The 18,911-nt window shown below is 36.0% G+C and overlaps 1 protein-coding gene across 3 annotated transcripts in view; it reads left to right on the top strand.

The window, feature by feature from the left end:
* The window catches only part of PDE4B (phosphodiesterase 4B), a 449,962-nt gene that overhangs the window by 8,571 nt on the left and 422,480 nt on the right, over positions 1-18,911 (top strand). Inside the window, exon 2 of one of the 3 annotated variants that reach the window (XM_040978410.1) lies at positions 274-512. The exons of the other annotated variants lie outside the window; for them this stretch is intronic. Within the exon in view, the coding sequence (XP_040834344.1) occupies positions 274-512 (239 nt within the window). The remainder of the gene's footprint in view (positions 1-273; positions 513-18,911) is intronic. 3 annotated transcript variants of the gene reach the window in all.

Here is an 18,911-nt window from a genome sequence, read left to right as displayed (position 1 = left end):
GCCAGGAGTTCTTTCGGGTCTCCTACGTGGGTGTAGAGTCCCCAACGCATTGGGCCATCCTTGACTGCTTTCCCAGGCCAAAAGCAGGATAGGAAGCAGGGCCTCTGGGACTAGAACCGGTACCTATATGGGATCCAGGTGTGTTCAAGGTGAGGACCTTAGCCGCCAGGCCACCGCGCCAGGTCGTTTGATTCTTTAGTTTCTTATTTAATTTCATCAGTTTAACTCCTGGTTTTCATTTTCTTCTTTTTCCTTCCCCTGTGATTTCTCCAGAATGCTAAAGATTATTTTGAATGTAGTTTGAGTAAATCCTACAGTTCTTCGAGTAACACGCTTGGGATTGATCTGTGGAGAGGCAGAAGGTGTTGCTCTGGAAACTTGCAGTTACCGCCGTTGTCCCAAAGACAGCATGAAAGAGCGAGGACCCCTGAGGGAGATGGCATTTCCAGGCCCACCACGCTGCCTTTGACAACACTTCCGAGCATTGCCATAACAACCGTAAGCCAGGAGTGGTGAGTACCCACAAGTTCAATGTTACCTTCCAGTTGCTCCAGATATAATATCATGCTATTAAAATGTGAGTTGACTCTTGGATAACTAAGGCAAGTGGTGCTTTGAGAAGCTGTTCTACTTTGGGTAGCAAGTTGGCAGTCCTTGGAGTTGTAGAGCTATTTTCTGTTTCCTAAGATTGGAAGGAGTTTGTTCTAGACAGAGCCTACTTAGGTGGGAATGAGAACCATCTGCATTAACAACAAGGGAAGGCAAAACTATTGCCTCATATCTGAATATAGAAAGGACTGTTTACTATGCATCAGTACGTTTTAACTTACAAAAGGAAAGTTAAGTAGGACTACTTTTAGGGTACATCTATAGTCAGTGCCTTCAAAAGAGATTATAAAAATTTATGTGATGAAAAAGCTATTTATACATTTCAATATAAAATTATCTTTTTATTTCATTTTTCATAATAATTTTGAGGTTCCTTGCCTATGTTGTTTCTGTTTTTTATATTCTACATATATCCATAGCTTCGCTTTAGTAATCTGTGAATGTTCATCTATAAAACACTTCCATGTAATTCAAAGGGGAGTGAAAATTGTGGTGTAAGAAATGCTTGGGCAGTTTTGCAATTTATGTTTGTGAAAGAAGCTATTTAAGGTTAGTGTTGAAATTTTAATCAAGAAGATGAAATTTTATAAACCGTTAAAATTATATGCCAACACTGCTTCAAATATGTGTTTTATCATGTACGTAACCACTAAACTTTTCTGCCATTATTTTCTTTTTTTACATATGATTTAAAGTATTTTCCAAGAATTTCTTGCTTAGATAGTACAGCTTCATTAAGATGAAAAAAAGTTTCTCTATTTTGAGACTGTATATTCAAGAACACGACACTTTTAAGACCAACACATGTTTAAATCATTTGTTAAGAAGAATTAAACATTGAGTTACCATGCAGTGTGATTCTGATTTGTGCCGTGCCACATGCAGAGTTCTGCAGAGCTGCTGCTGGGTAGCCCAGCAGGTGTTCTTTGAATTACACAGTGTGTCTCAGTCATTTGGTGTTGATTTAATATTCTATGCGTTAGATTACTGAAACTCCAGTGGTCACAGTTACTAGCATGAAATGTTCCATCAAGAAAAGCCGTGTGTGATCAGGAAGCATGTTAAATAACTGCACGAGAGGAAGGTTAAGAAATATTAGAAGCTATGACTTACACCTGCTCAGCTGAATTAGTTTAACAGTCATGACTGATCAAGAAGAGCTAAAAGGGACATATGGCTCTCAGTTTACTCAGTTACACAGCCTATGGGCTAATTTTGGTTATGCTTCTGCTTAATGATGGATTTGGAGATTTAGATTTGTTTCTAGATTTGTTTGTCTGGAAGTTGGCAAAGGTTCAGATGTACCAGTTGTTGCAACACTAAACGGCTCGTTTATCAATGAGTAAATGGTGCTTTCCCTGATTACCTTACTACCATGTCTGACTCTCGAGATCACCCACCCCCCAAATTCACCATAACCAGGCAACAGAGAGGTGGTGGCTAGCATACAGAGTCCTGGTTGTCATTGGTGTCAGTGATAAATGCCTTGTGAGGTATTTTGAATGCCATCCTGGAACAATATTTCTTGAAAGACAATATACCCTGTAGAGTGTGAGTTCTTTTAATTCGAGGGCATACTGACAGTTGTGGAATTCTCCTTTCTCAAAAATATGAAATCTAGACTCTAATGCTTGGAGCAGTCTTATTTTCTTCTCTAGGACAAATGTTTTTATTTGTACAATATGGAGACCTCTACTTACCTCATAGTCAATTGTGAAATTTAAATGAAGTAATCAGTATAAGGAACTTGACTTAATAAAATACATATTTTAGGTAATCACCAAGTGTTAGCTTTTGTTCTCCTCATCAACATCCAATAAAGTTTTTGAAATTCAGAAACCATATTCAAGTATCAGCTACCTCATTCAGACAGCCAGTTTTTTAGAGGGAAATGGAGGATTTTGATATTTTCCAGGCAGTTAATGTTACATGATCACTTGCCACTTTATCGCACAACAGTGATTCATTCATAACCTATCTGTCTTACTTAAGTTAACTAAGTATTTTTAAGGTATGAGACTGTTTTGTCATTAATGTTGCAACTAAAATAGTTTTACACATCCCTTCAAAATTCTTCCATTGGAAAGTTTGATTCATGACTGGTTGTATGGCTGGTATGATGTAAACATTGTTTGATTACATGTTAGAAATTAGGGGCACTGGGAATATAGGTTCAGTCTCCATATCTGGAGCAGCAAACTTTTTTTTTCTGCAGAGTCAAAGTAAATACTAGAGGGTTTCAGAGAGTTCACAGAAAATGTACATACCCACTTAAGATTTTAAAATTAATTTTGAAAATAGTTTTTGAAGGAAACAGAGACAGAGAAAGGGAATGTGAGGAGAAAAATGTTAAGAGAAAAGAGAGGAGTAAGAAGAGGGAGAGAGATTTTCCATTCACTAATTTGCTACCCAAATGTCCATTGCAATCCACACATGGCCAGGCTGAAGACAGGTATCTTGAACTCATTATAGTTTTCTCTTGAGAGTGTCAGGGATGCAACTACTTTACCCATGCATCACCATCCCTATCCCAGTAAGTGCATCAGCAGGCAGCCGGTTTGGAAACAAAGACGTGTCTCTGATATGGGATGCTGCTTTCCTAACCGGCATCTTAACCATGTATTAAATGCCTGCTCCCGCATTATCCTTTTAAAAATTATTTTAAATTATTTTCCATGATACATTTTGCCCTCCCACCATTTTCTACCATATCATTACAGTAGTATAATTCTTCTACTACAGTTTAGCTCTGTTTTTTTCAATGAAGTTTTACAAGTCCCTCCATATTGTCAGTGTTGTGTGCTTAGTACTCCTGTATTGGTCTCAGTATTGCCTTTACATTGTGAAAGTAGCCATGGACAATATGTCAATGAATATGTGTGACTCTGTTTTAACAAAACCTAATTTTCCACAAGTAGCAGGCTGGATTTGGTTCAACTTGCAGTGTTTCCTGACTGCTATTGGAGATGAGTACAGACCACTAGAATGCTCGTCCTGGTGGCTAGTCACTGTGGTGACTACGATGAACAGAACCTGGTACTGAGTTCCTGACTTGTATGCTAAATGGGACTATGTGGTCTAGATGAAGCCGTTACAGAGCTTAAGTAATTATTATTGAAAAATATTACCAACTTTCATAAACATATAAAAAAATGGATATGACATGTTTTGGGCAAACATGTTGCATGTTAAATGCCTATGATATAAGCACAATGGTTTTATTTACTCCAGAGCAAAGGAGAATTAGAAGCAACCCTAACCAAATTTTATTGGGTTCCTTCTATTTTGTTGCTTTTCACATGAATGTCTTTGTATTTCATAATAAAGGAATAAGGCAAGAAAGTAGATGCAAATACTTATTTCTAAATGTTGTACTAAGATTAAAGGAAATGTTATGCATCTAGCACAGTAACTAGCACTCAAGTATCATTTGATGCTATTAATTATCACTGACTTTTTTTGCCTTAGGCAGACTGAGTAACAGAAAATATTCCTTTTTTAATTATTGGAAGTTCTAGGGTAGGTCTTGTAATCAGCTTGAAATATGGTAAAAGAAACATAGAGATGGCGGTAAAATGTTCATTTATTACTGACAAATTTCATATTAGACTGTAATTTACATCAGTTGGAGACTAATTCCTAACACCAAACATCATAATTACCTCAAATCACCACAAAGTAACTGGAGATTTGGCTCTGGTTAGGCTTCCTGCGTTCCCCATACACTCACAGAGGGAAAATCTGCTCTTTTGGAGTACAGAGAAAATCTGTAGAAATTTGCTCATGTGAGAATACTGTCCATGGACAGTTTTCTTTTTGAAAAAAAAAATAAGAAAGATTCGATTATTCCTTCTGGGAAGTGAATGTGGATGGAGACCGGGAATGTTGTGCTGGTGGCCATGTTGATACTTGGAAGTGTATTAAAGAGTTATAAAAATGTGCTCTTTCAAAAAATATATGCTTTTTGTGGGATTTTGCAACTGAAAAAAAAATTCTTTTCCTGTAAAGTCGAGGGTCTTATGAGGTAGGTGTTCAGCTGTTCTTTAGAGATGTCAGCAGTACCCAAGAATAGTTTATCTCACACATGGAGATTTCTTTCGATACCAACCACTGTCCTTTTAAGAATCTAAAGAGAATAGAATCTAAAATCAAAATTTCTTGTCTGTATAAACTGCCATTCAAAGAAATTAATGTCTCAAAATGATATTATTTTTTATTACTTTTTAATATGGGGGAACAGATTTCATGTATCTCATAGGTACAGTTTTGGGTGATAGTCACACTTTACTGCCTTCCAGTCTTGCTCCCTGAATCATTCTCCTCTCTCTATCCATCTCTCCCTCCCACCCACCACCCTTTCTCCCTCCTTTCTTACCCTGCTTCCTTCTTCCTCCCTCTTTTTTTTTAACTTTTAAAAAAATGTAATTTCAACTCACTATAATTGCAGCATTAAAGCATCACTAAACATAATATTCAACAAATGGAAAAGTAGGTAGACCACAACACAAAAGTATAAATTAGGGCTTAATTGTCTCATTTTGTTAGTGGATTCTCCAGGCTTTGTGTAGAGTTTTGTAAGCAGCTGAAATCTAAGCCATCTTCCTGTATGAAGGCTGAAGATTTTAAAAATGTGTAGCAGTTTCTTTATTCCAAACTTTGAAGTTTCTTCCTGACTTTTGGCTTCTGGTTCTATTGTGAAAAATCAGCTCTCTGTAATTATTACTGCTTTTTAAAAAATATTTATTTTATGATAAAGTTCCATAGCCTCTTTTCTTACAAATACTTTGGTGTTTTTTTGTCTACATTAAGGCAGTCTAACATTGACTTTCTTACTCTGTTTGGAACTTATTGGACCTTGGTATGTAAATTCGTGTTTTTAGACCTGTAAAATTGTTTGCCATTATTTGTTCAAATAGTTTCTCTAGCAGCATTTCTCTTCTGCTCTCTGGATTTTGGTTAAATGTGTTTTTGATTTCGTTATATTCCATTTCTTAATCTATTTTGTGAGTGTTTTTACATAACATAACATACACATGGTATATTTCAAACAGTTTATGAAAAATATGTATTGTGAAAAAATTATTCATGGTCTTCAGAAATTTTACATTAAAATAAACTAATATTTAAATTCAATTTTTAAGTGAACTTTTTGAACTGCACTTAAAGCATTCTGATCTGCCTTCCCATTTGCTAATTCTGTTTTAAACTATATTTGATTTGTTACTAAAACTAGCATAGTAAGGTTTTCCATTTTTATCATTATTTTGTTTTTAAATTTTTTTACAGTTTTTATTTAAGTCCTTTAATGTATATATAACTTTTTAGCTTCCTATTCCTTGCAATATTATTTAAAATTTGATATATAGTAAGTAATTCTGAATAAAATGCTTTAAAATGAAGAAAAAAAGATTAGTCATCATCTTAATGCTTTAGTGGTTCAGGCTAGTTGTGGCTCACTTGGGTGCCTCTCACTTGGAGGTTAGAATCAAGTATTAACTTGATTAGATTAGTACTCTGGTCATGCTTGATTGGATAGGTAGTAAGTTGCAGTAAGTCCCAAGCTCTCTGACAAAGGTCTTGGCAGGCTCAGTTTCTTTCTTTCTGTTGACTGAAAACCTTGCTTTAATGACCTCATAGAATAACATGATGGGTACTCATTGTCAGTATGTTTTCTCCACAGCAAGGACTTTGAGAGTGAGAGACCAATAAAAGTAAGTGAGATAGAAGTCAAAATCTTTTACAGCTTTATGTTTGGAAATGACATCCTGTTATTTTTACATATTCCATTCATTAAGCACAAGAGGGGGAGATTTTACAAAGAAGTGAGTACAAAAGTTTAAGAACATTGGAAACTAATTTAGAAATTGCAGTTCACACTGTAGATATCCCAGGCTTTTAAAAATAAGACTGTTTATTTTACTCTTTGTTCACCTTAATCTAATGATTATAATGAGTCTATGTTCACTATTTCTTTTCAGGTGATTATCACTGATAATTTTTGCATGTCTTTGTATTATTATCTTTATTAATATGAATAGAACAGATTTCATGCATCTCTTAGGTACTCTTTAAAGAAAATAACCACGTATCTATTCCTTTCTTTCATCTCTCTTCCCTTTTACCACTTTCTTCATCAATTTTTGCAGCATGATTTCAATCCACTCCATATTCAGAGGCGTAGCTCTCCACTAACGGTTATATTCAGCAAGTAAAAATAGGAAGACCACAGTTCCTCAGGAGTATAAACAAGGTCTAAAAACAATAATCATATCACAAAAGTATAAACCAGGGCTTTTTCGTTCCTATACTTCTTTTGTGTTCTAAAAGAACTGTCACATTTCACAGAAAACATATGATATTGTCTTTTTCAGACTTGCTTTTTCACTAAGAATAATTGTGTCCAGTTGCATCCATTTTGTTGCAAAAGGCAGGCTTTCAATCTTTTCTATGGCTGAGTAGTTTTTTTTTTATTTTATTGTGTATACATAAAATGTTTGCCTTATCTAGTCATTAGTTGGTGGACGTTTGGGTTGACTCCATATCTTAGATGTTTATGATGTGAGCTGTTGTAAATATGAGGGTACAGATAACACTAATTTGATTTCATTTCACTTGGGTAAATTCCCAGGAGTGGGATAGCTGCTTCATATGGTAGATCTATTTTAGATTTCTGAGAAGTCACCATGCCATCTTCCATAATGTTTGTATTAGTTTTTATTCCCAGCAGCAGTGAGGTCAGGTACTTTATTTCTAGATCCTTGCTTGATTTCTGAATTATAACCATTCTAACTTGTGTGAGGTGAAACCTCATTGGAGTTTTTATTTGCAGTGCCTCATGGCTAGTGCTGCTGAGCATTTGAACATGTCTGCTTGCAATTTGAATTTAATCCTTTGAAAAATGTCTATTTATGTCCTTTGCACATTTTGTAACTGAATTGTTTTTCTACTTGTTGAGTTTCTGTAGCTCTTTATAAATTCTGGATATTTATCTTTTACCAATTTCATAGTTTGCAAATGTTTTCTCCCTTTCTGTTGGTTCCCACTTCACTTTGTTGAGGATTTCCTTTACAGTATGAAAGCTCTGTAACTTAATGCAATCCACTTTGTCTAATTTTGATTTAAGTGCCTGTGCTTTTGAGGTCTTCTCCAAGAAGTCTCTCCTTGGTCAATATCATTCAGACTTTCCCCTATGTTTTTTCTTGCAATTTGATGGCATCAGGTCATAGATTTAGATCTTTAATTCCTTTTTAATTCATTTTTATGTGAGGTAGGAATCTTGTTTCATATTTTTGATGATTCTTTAAAGAAAATTATTAAAGGACATTCTTCATACACACACTTTTGATAAAATTTTAGTAATTGGCTACGACCAGGTATCTAGTAATAGAATGAAGAAATGTAACTTTACTAGCTCCCCAGAAACTCTTTGAATGCTTCCTTTCTGTCACTAACCCCTCCTTACTTCTAACAACATTGTTTGGTTTTGTGTTTTAACTGTGTGTGGACATAATCACAGTATTCACTATTTTGTGTGACTTATTTTGCTATTTTCTAGAATTAAAAGATATTCTTAATCTTTGAAATATTTTATTATTTGATTATTAAGGTGCTTTGGGATACTGGAGCATTAGTGACGACCTATTAAGGGCTCCTTCTCCTCTGCTTGGATTATCACCAAAGAAAGTCTCCTTGCATCATCTGCATGAACAGAGTAGTGACTTTTCTTTTATGATTGTCCAGAGGGAATAGCCCTTTGCAAAACGAGTTTGAGAGGATGTCACTGCTGAGTTCTTCACCATGGGCTTTACTGGACTTTGATTTCACCTTTCTCCTGGTCATCAAGGCCATGAAATCACTCTTCACAGTCATTCTGTGGCAGAGGTGTTCAGGGAAAATTTGCTTTGGTGAAAAACATTTCCTTACATTCTGACTTGCTGTTTCCTTACTAACTTGTTTCTTTAATTGTGTCAAGAAAATATGGAGATAGTTTTTATTCTTTTTTTTAGGATGTTTTAAATTTTTTATTGGAAAGGCCGATCCACAGGGAGGAGAGATGGAGAGAAAGATTTTCCATTCACTGGTTCACTCCCGAAAGAGGCTGCAATGGTTGGAGTTGAGCCAATCTAGAGCCAGGAGCTTCTTCCAGGTCTTTTACATGGGTGCAGGATCCCAAGGCTTTGGGCCATATTCTGATGTTTTCCCAGACCACAGGCAGGGAGCTGGATGGAAAGTGGAACACTCAGGACATGAACAGGTGCCCATATGGGATCTTGGCACTTGATGGAGAAGGATTACCAATTGAGCCATTGTGTAAGCCCGGTATTCATTCTTGTAAAGCAAAGGCTTAAATGTAATGAATGAATCTCACTTCACCAGAAAGTTTTCATAGCTATTTGCTATGAGTCTCTTAAGTTCTTTCATGTGATGTTTGGTTTCAGCTGTAGAATTGCTTTTAGTGCATTCCTGAACTGAATGTTCCTGTTACTTTTGAGTTTGTGCTCCTATGCACCTAGTGAAGACCTGTATCTTTGACAAGGTCTTTTAAAGACATTATTTTCTGCTAGTATCCAAATGTTCTTGGCTTTGAGTCTTATGTTTACTTATTTCAATAAATGTCTGTACTGTTTCAACATCATTTTAAAGGGAAAAAAACACCCAAGTTTGTAATTACTTGATCTAATTCTTGTTTTACTACTTCTCCTTAGTACATGTGAGCCTACACAGATCATTTAAGCTCATTTATGTTCCCATTGATATTTGATTCTGACATTTGTTATTCAATAAAGTTGTAATATTTGAGATCTGAATTTATGAAAGCCTCCATTATACAAATAAACCTTATCATCATGCTACTTTCCAGAGTGGATGATGCAACCTGTGAGACATTTTCCCATCAAATCAGTATTTACTCAATCTTTGAACTCTATTCTGTGCTTTCTGATTCTCTTTTCATATGCCTTATCTTAGTTCTGCTTTTTTTTTGGAAGTTTAAAAACTACATTTGGACAGGAGTTTTTCTTTTAGAGCAAGGAAAAAAATGGTATGTTAAACTCCATTTTTAATAGTATTACTTGGAATAACTCTTAGTAATTGATAGTTATTATATTTTTCTCTTTTAAGATTTATTTTATTTTTTTTAATTGGAAAGACAGATATACAGAGAGGAGAGACAGATCTCCTACCCCTGGTTCACTTCCCAGGTGGCTACAATAGCTGGAGCTGGGCCAATTCAAAGTCAGGGGCCAGGAGCTTCTTCTAGGTTTCTCACACGAGCACAGGGTCCCAAGGCCATCTTCTACTGCTTCCCCAGATCATAAACAGGGAGCTAGATGGGAAGTGGAGAAGCCTAGATACAAACTGGTGTCCATGTGCAATCCCAGTGGATGCACGGTGAGGATTTAGCCCTAGGCTATCGCTCCAGGCTCAGTATTCTTATTTTTCAACTTCACACACTTCGGGCAAGGCACATGAATTTATGTTTGTTTGTTTCTTAGTCTCTATACAGTTTTCTCTCTGGATGTAAATGTAGAGGAAATCAACAAATCCGGTTAGTAATGCCCCCTTTGTTTAGTAACAACAGTATTGGAAGTTCACTATTGCTATGTATAACGTGAGGAACACTAAGCTAATTCGACAGTATTGGAAGCCAGGAAATGCTGTGCAAACACCTTTTTCCAGTGAGTCAAGCTTTTGCTTTAACTTATATTTGTTTATATCATTAGAGTTCAAGCTGAATATACCAACATGAGAGTGAGAAATCCTAGATACTGCTCCTAAATTTGGAGGGGGAAGCTATTCAAGCATAAATCTCACCAGTTTCTTATGATAAAGAGCTCCTCCCCTCCAAATTGTCCTATGGCTCAGTTAAGGAAAGAGGAAATTAATCATGCCTATTTTACATAGAATCATATATTTACTTTGAAAGAGTTACACAGAAGGAGGGAGAAGCAGAGAGGCAGAGAGAGAAACCTTTGTCTAATGGTTCACTCACCAAATGGCCGCAGTGGCCAGTGCTGGAATAGGCCAAGTCTAGCCATCAGGAGCTTCCAGGTGTTGCTTGTGGTGAACAGAGTCCCAAGCAATTGAGACATCTTCTACTGGTTTGATGAAACCATTAGCAAAGATATGGATTGGAAGCAGAGTAGCTGGGACAAAAACTGGAAATAATAGGAGATATTACCATTACAAGCACTGTTTCTTTCTTTTTTTAAAGATTTATTTTTATTGGCGGTCAGCTATACATAGAGGAGGAGAGACAGAGAGGAAGATTTTCCGTGTGCTGATTCACTCCCCAAGCGGCTGCAATGGTCACAGTTGCGCCGATCTGAAACCAGGAGACTTCTGGGTCTCCCATGCAGGTGCAGGGTCCCAAAGTTTTGGCCCATCCTCGACTGTTCCCAGGCCATAAGCAGGGAGCGGGATGGGAAGCAGGGCCAATGGGAACCGGTGCCCATATGGGATCCTGGCATGTGTAAGGTGAGGACTTCAGCTTCTAGGCTACCACACTAGGCCTGCAAGCAATGATTTTAGTTGTTATGGTGCTGATCCACAGGGTAAAATAGTTTATTGTCTAAAAAGAAAGTGAAATTATAATCTGATTGCCTTTTGCTTTTTTTTTTTAAACATTCTTATGGCTTTCTCTTTAATGGATGAGTAATATTCCATGGAGTAGATGCACCACAGCTTCTTTAACCACTCCTCTTTGGATGGGCATCTGGGTTGTTTCCATGTGTTTGCTATTGTAAATTGTGCTGCTGTAAATATAGGATTACAGATCCCCTTCTCATATGCAATGTTCATTCCTTTGTATATATTCCTAGGAGTGGGATAGTTGGATCATATGGCAGGTTTATTTGCAATTCTCTAAGCACTCTCCATATTGATTTCCATAATTCTTGTACTAGTCTATACTTCGACCATCGGTGAAGGAGGGTACCTTTCTCCCCACATCCACATCAGCAGATGTTGTTAGTAGAGTTCTGAATGTGGGCCATTCTCAGTGGAATTTGGTGGAACCTCACTATTACTTTCATTTGTATCTTCCTGATGGCTAGGGATCCTGAGCCTCTTTTCATGTCTGTTGGCCATTTGCATTTGTTCCTCTGAAAAATATCTGCTCATCTCCTATTTCCTTTGCCCATTTCTTCACACTTTTTTTTTCATGTCCCTGTGTTTCTGAAGCTCTTTGTAAATCTTGGATATTAGTCGCCTATCAGCTGTGTAGTGTGCAAAGATTTTTTTCCCATTCTGTTGGTTGTTTCTTCACTTTGTTGATAGTCTCCTTTGCTTTGTTTGATGTAGTGCCATTTGTTTATTTTGGCTTTTACTGCCTATGCCTTTGGTGACTTTTCCAAAAAAATGTTTTCCTATTCCTATATCTTGAAGTGTGCTTCCTATGTTTTTCTTTAATAGTTGGATGGTTTCTGAGTGTAGATACAGGTTCTTGATTCATTTAGAGCTGATTTTTGTATAAATTGACAGGTGTGGGTCTTGCTTCTTACCTCTGCAGGCTGCTATCCAGTTGTCCCAACAACGTTTGTTGGAGAGACCAGGCTTTTTACCCTGGATTGTTTTCAGTTTTCTTGTCAAATCTTAGTTGACTATACATGTGTGGGCTCCCTTCTGGTGTTTCTATTCTGTTCTATTGATCTTCTCTGTTTGTGTATGAGTACGAGGCTGTTTTGATGGCCATTGCTTTGTAGTATGTTCTTGAGGTCTGGAATTGTGATTCCTTTAGCTTTACTTTTATTTTTCAGGATAGCTTTTTGATGGATACCCCGAGTGCTGGAGGCGAGGAGCTGGGTCCACTCCAGATCCAGCATGTCTGCAGGCATCAGCCAGGAACAGGAGGGGCCACAGGAAACAGTTATGTCACTGGCCTGGCAGGATTCCAGGCAACTAATGACACATCTGAACAGACATTCCTTAGTTAATTAAGGCAAGTACAGCCCATTTGCCAGCCCTAGTGTCCAGAGGAGTATGAAACTCCCCAACACATATCTCAGCTGCCCTTTTCCCTCTTCCCTCTTCCTGTTTCCTCCACTTTCTCTCCACTTTGTGCGAAGGGGGTCCAGGAGCAGATTTTCCAACAAAGCTTCCATTACAACTTTGGAAAACTTGCTGATATTACTCCACCAGTGGGAGGTTGGCAGCCATCATCTAACACTTCGGATATTAGTGGTCTCTTGTGTTTCCAGATGAACTTTTGTATCTTCTTTTGTAATTCTGAGAAGAGTGTTGGGATTTTGATTGGGATTTCATTGAGTCTGTTACTTTTGGTAAAATGGACATTGTGATGATGATTCTGCCAATCCAGGAACCTGGTAGGATTCTCCATTTTTCAATGTCTTCTTCTATTTCTCTTTTTTTAATGTTCTGTAGTTTTCATTATAGAGGTCTTCCACACATTTAGAGGTCTTCCACACATTTCATTATAGAGGTCTTCCCACGTATTTAAGATTCCTCTCCACTACTCATGCAAATTGTAAGATCAGTAACCTTTTCCATACTGTTTTTGCTGCAACCCATGTGTTTTGATGTTTTATTTTCATTTTTTTCCAAAAGTTTTTCTCTTAGCAAATTCTTCACTGACTTGTAGATCACACAATAGTATTATTTTAGCTAAGAAGGTTTTGAATTTTCTTTTTCATTTCTTCATTGACACCTTGGTTATTCAGTAGCATGTTGTTTAATTGCATGGTGGTGTAAATTTTTTCTTTTAACTTCATTCTTGTTGTTGAATTTGTTCCATGGTTTCTCATTTGAGGGAAAGTATGTTAGACTATCATATCCAGGTGTGAAGGTACAATGGAGTGTGCGTCTCTACTTCCAAAACAACATGGACTCCAAATGAAACTGTTGGATATATCTTGACAATAGCATGCTGGACTATCTAGTATTGTCTGTACCAGCAATGTCAGGATACATTTAAATAACAGGCTGATGGATTTATGACTGCTTATGAAGAACTATACTATTGTAATAATATGGAGAAAATCAGACAGGAGTTTGGGGAGGGAGCTGGCAAATCTTAGACCCTGTGGATTTGTACCATAAAATTTAAAAAATGATAATAAGATCAAAACTTTTTTTAAAAACTGCAAAGTAAGAAGAACATAAGCCAATATTCAAATAATCTCCAGAAGAGCCTCCAATGTTATACATACAATAAATGTAAGATTAAAACAAAAAATTGAGCATAAATCTATGAGAATTTAAACTAGAAAATATAACAAATTCAAAATATTGTTCTTTGAAAAAACAATAAAAGTGATAAATTTCTAGCCAGCCAAGACAAGTAAAACAAAACCCATCACAAGAGCAAAGAAAAAAACCCCCACATATTGCTAATCAAAATTGAAATACATATGATCATTAAAGACATTGATTTAAAGACACGTAATCTAATCCAAAAGGAAGCATCTGATTGCAGTAGTTTTAGTGTATGATTACACTAAACATTCAAGGGGAAAAAAAACGCGCCATTTTCCACAGTATTTTGAGAACTTTGAAAAAGTGAAGCATAGTCTCACCTTATGAGATTATCAATATCTTAATAACAAAATCAGTTTAAAAAGTTAGAAGAAAGGAAAATCACTGAAAAAAAATCTGTGAACCTAGATGCAAAATCCTAAAGATATGTTATAAACTACAATCCATAAATGTATGAAAGCATGATATACCATGATTATAGCAGTATGTTCTTAGTATGCAAAAGCAGACTAAAGAAGACAACTCACATGGTCATATCAACTGTAGTAGGAAAGGCTTTTGGTGACATATACAAACAATTCATAATAAAAGCTCAGCAAGCTAGGAAGAGACAGAAATTTCTCCAGCTTGTTTAAGAAGCTACAAAAACCCTGCATCTGATATAATATTTAACGATGAGACACTGGGCTCTTAATTGTAAGGTCAGGACCAAAGTCATGATGTGTTTGACAACAAATTTTGTTTAATATTATACTGAAAGTCCTAGCAACTTCAGTAGACACAGTTGGAAATAAAGGATAGAAAGAAGAAATTAAAAGGTCCTTTTTTTTTTCAGGATAATGTGAATGAATATGTAGACAGTCCTCAAATTTTTGAAATTAATAACCAAAGTTTACCAGGTACATGGCTAATATACATAATAAACTTAATTCCTATATAATGGCAATGAATAGTTGAAAATTGAAAGTATTTTAAAAATGCTAGTTCCAGAAGTGACATAAACAAGATGGTTAAATAAGATTCCTTCTGCTGATTTATTAGCAGCAATTCCATAACAATTCACAGAGAAATTGTCTATGAGAAATGAAAGAAAATTAGAAATCTAATTGAGGAGCTCTTTTACACAGACACATAAAAACTAATAGGAAGATATAAGATGCCCATTCACTCACTTAAGTCTGATGCATTTCCATTTGATTGGAAGATATCCCCAACTCCCACTTGCTGCCTGCAGAGTAGGGGATGGCCATTTGTCCTAATGTCACAACTTACTGGGGTCTTCCCATAGGACTGTCTTCTTTTTGTCAGTTGGGTGTGGTAATGGAATTCAGCATAATCTAACCACATGGATAGTGAGAAAACGCAAGTTTGGGTTGGTAGACTTCTTACACTTTTGCCCATCTTAGCAGACACATCCTTAGGTGGCCCAAATTATCCATAAAACAAAACTTGATAGAGTATAACATCATTCAAAATTTCTGAGGCTTTTCAAGGAACTGGTCTGTTTTCTGATCAGTTTTGGAGTACTAATGGGGTCTGGTACACTCTAGATGCCTGAAGAACAAAGAGATGATGCTGAAATAGTGTTTGTAACAGCTTTTAGTTACTATAACAATATATATGACATGTTACTTATGAATGAAGCTCACAGCTTTGGAGGCTGGTAGTCTTAACAGCACAGTGCTGACTACATGACTACTGCTGACTACTGCCCGTTAGCTACATCATTCCATGGTGCAAAAAGCAACAGTGGGATCTTGTACAAGGAGAGAAAGCTAATAAATATAACCCAAGAAAGAGACTGAGATCTCATAATCACTTTTGGAGTGCATGATTTCAAATGAGTAGGGATGTCTCACTAGGTAGCTCTTCAATTTGAAATGAAATTATGCTAAACAGCAACAATAACACAAGGAAAGACAAAATTTGTTAGTAATTACATATGCATATATACTGAAAAGTGTAATGCTGTAACTGTGGTGGGTAAAACAACTTTAACTGTAGTACCAAAGTGAAAGATAAAAACAGTTAAAGTTTTAAAACATTTAAAATAATTATAAATAGTATGAATCAGTACATGATATAAAGTTGCAGTTAGAAATAAAAACAGAATATTTGTACGCAGTTGTACTGCAGCTCATATCAACTTCAAATAGATTGTTATGATTAGAAGATATTTTATGTAAGTCTCATGGTAACAGTAAACGCTCATAGAAGATGTAAAACTTAAAAAAGAAAGGAATTAAATCATAACAACACATAAAACTTAATATACAAAGGAAGACAGAAAGAAAGGAAAAATAGTAAGAAGTATAAATTATTCCAAAAAATTAACAAATATATATGAAAAATCACGTAACTTTTATGAAAGAAATCCAGGATCTATAAATGGAGAGACACTCTATGTTCATGGATTAGAATATTGAAACTTGTTAGGATGAAACTTGATCTATACATTCAATGCAATTCCAAAATTCCAACAAATCATTTTGTAGACATTGACACACTCATATTAAACTATATGGAAGGCAAAATATCTGGAATCAAAAACAAAGAGGAAAAGAAGAAGGAGAAGGAGAAGAGAAAGGGAAGAAAGAAAAACAATGACAAAAATTTTGAAACTCATATTTGATTTTAGAGCCTTATGATAAAACTTGATTTGAGTTCAGAGATGATTTTGTTAGATACACTACCAGAAAGAGACCAACAAAAATGATGACTCACACCTCATTAAAATTCATGACTTATGTTCTGTGAAATACAATGTTAAGGGAATGAAAAGACAGTCTAACAGAACATATTTTCAAAATATATATTTAATAATGAGTGCATATCCAATAAATGTGCCAGAAACTTCAAAACACAACAACCAGCTCGTTTAGAAAATGAGAAAATCGTCTAGAACAACACATTGCCAAAGGAAATATGCAAATAAGAATACATATTTCAAAATATGTTCAACATCTTGCTTTCATTTAGGGAGTTATAAGTTAAAGCAGTAAGGTAGTCTCCTATGCACTTGTTAAAATTGTTACTATCCAAAAAACTGACAAAACCAATTTCAGGTATAAATGAATAATAACAAGAACTCTGCTTGTTGGTGGAATATGTAATGATAGAACCATTTTGAAAGACATTTTAATCAGGTTTTTTTTTTTTTTTTTTACAAGATTGATTATAGGAATAGCACAGAAGCCTGCACAGATGTCTGGGTATTTATTAACTTATTTCAAAACTTACATATATTATAGAATCCTGCACACAAACATTTATAGCAACTTTATTCAAAAAGGCAACCAAAATCCAGAGGAGATAGGATATTCTTTAAAGGATGAATTGATAAATAGATCGTGATACATTGAAATAATGAAGAATGCTATCTGGCTGACAGCAAATTTTTTATGTAGAAACTATAGATTGAGAAGTGACTTTCTTGTGAAAAAAACTGAGTTTAAAAAAAGCGTTCAAGGTCAGAACATGAAGAATGTAGAAGTTATTTAATAAGTTCACTGGTTTTAAAAATAAGGTGATTATAGATCTGTATTTTACAAAGATAGCAATAAACAGTATAGAAATTGCAAGGAGAGAACTTGAAGTTGAAAAAAGGATAGGTTTTGGAGTGAGGTGGTTAATAAACATTGATGGAATTGAAAATGAACACCGTGTGCCTGCCTGTCTGCTGGCAATTGGCCATCCTCCTCAGATTTATTTCTAATAGATTAAATTTTTCTGTGAATTAAAATTTTCTGTCTCTTAAGGGTCTGAGATAGTACTGGAGAGTTTGTATTTCTAATATTTTGCCAGAAGTTATTGATCATACTATCCAGTGGATCACATTTTTTGAATAATGGGCTACATTTTCTCGGGTTAGGTCATCTGCTGAAAGCAAGTGGGAATGGGTCTTCAATTTTTCAGTGTTCTTTCAGCCAAACGCAAGCATATTCCACAACACTGGTGCATGCTGAGGCTAGAGGTTTAACCTGGGTACATTTCTTTCTCCCATCCCAAGACAGTTGAACAGTGGTGGTGATGAACTTTCACGTGAAATATTAGTTACTTGAGAATGCTCAGAGTTTAATGCTGCAATAGAACTGTGGTCAGCTCCATTTTTCAGTCAGACAGGAATAGGTACAGAAATAAAGAAGGCAAGGAGTCGTGTTTCAGAGCTTTCCTGATGTAGTCCTTCATAAGGAACTGTTCTGGTTTATCTTTGTTTCTTCCTTAAATAAGATATAAATAATATCTCTGGTCTCCCACCTCCATCTGCCTGCGGGCTATGTTTTGATTCTCTAATGTTCCAGTTGTGAACATGATTCTATTTGGGCATATATTAACTTAGACTTGTTGCTCTTAATGTTCCCTGCCCCACCTTTCACCCTCACTGGAGAGAGTGGTGTCGACTTTCAAGGTGCTGCTGCTAAGGCTGAAAGCCATTTCAGCTGTTCTCATTGTCATGGAGGGGAAAGGATTGGCCCACTGAGGTGGCAGCTCCAAAAATGAAATGTGCTGTGTTCCTCCCATTGTCTGTCACAAGTTGAGGTCCTAAGAGCTTTCAGTGAGAATATTTTAGACTTTTGTATTCAGATCCTAAGCCCTCCTTTAAAGATCAAAATACCCACACATGTGATATGCAAGTGCTGGAGATTCAAGAAAAGATGGTGTGAGGGTGGGAAATTGATGGCATGCACACGTGCTCAGTCCTCACCAGACTTCCCCTCCTCTTGAAACCTCGTCACTACAGAAACTGTGTTTGTGATTTGTGCATACACACTGTAGTCAACAGTTCAGCAACCCAGATTTCTCTCCAAGCTCTCCATCCCAGGAATGTGAGGTAATCGATACTGAAGACTGAAAATTACACATTAACCCCTCTCCACCTCATTGCCTATAATTCTGTAGTCAGTGTAGGTTTACATATAAAAAAGAGTTCCTAGAATAGATTTTGGCCTTTCTGATGGTAATATTTGTAGTATAGATAATATTCTTGCTATAAAATTATGGTGTATAATGTCCTTTTCCTCCTCTAATTTGTTTATACCTAATGTCACAATAACCTTGTGACATGGCATTATCCGTTGAAGTAAAAGAAA

The sequence above is a fragment of the Ochotona curzoniae genome, unplaced genomic scaffold (genome assembly GCF_017591425.1).
Source record: "Ochotona curzoniae isolate NIBS_2020 unplaced genomic scaffold, NIBS_Ocur_1.0 contig_291, whole genome shotgun sequence".
NCBI classification, from domain to species: domain Eukaryota; kingdom Metazoa; phylum Chordata; class Mammalia; order Lagomorpha; family Ochotonidae; genus Ochotona; species Ochotona curzoniae.
Note: the sequence above shows the minus strand (reverse complement) of the source record. Positions and strands in the feature narration are given on the sequence as shown.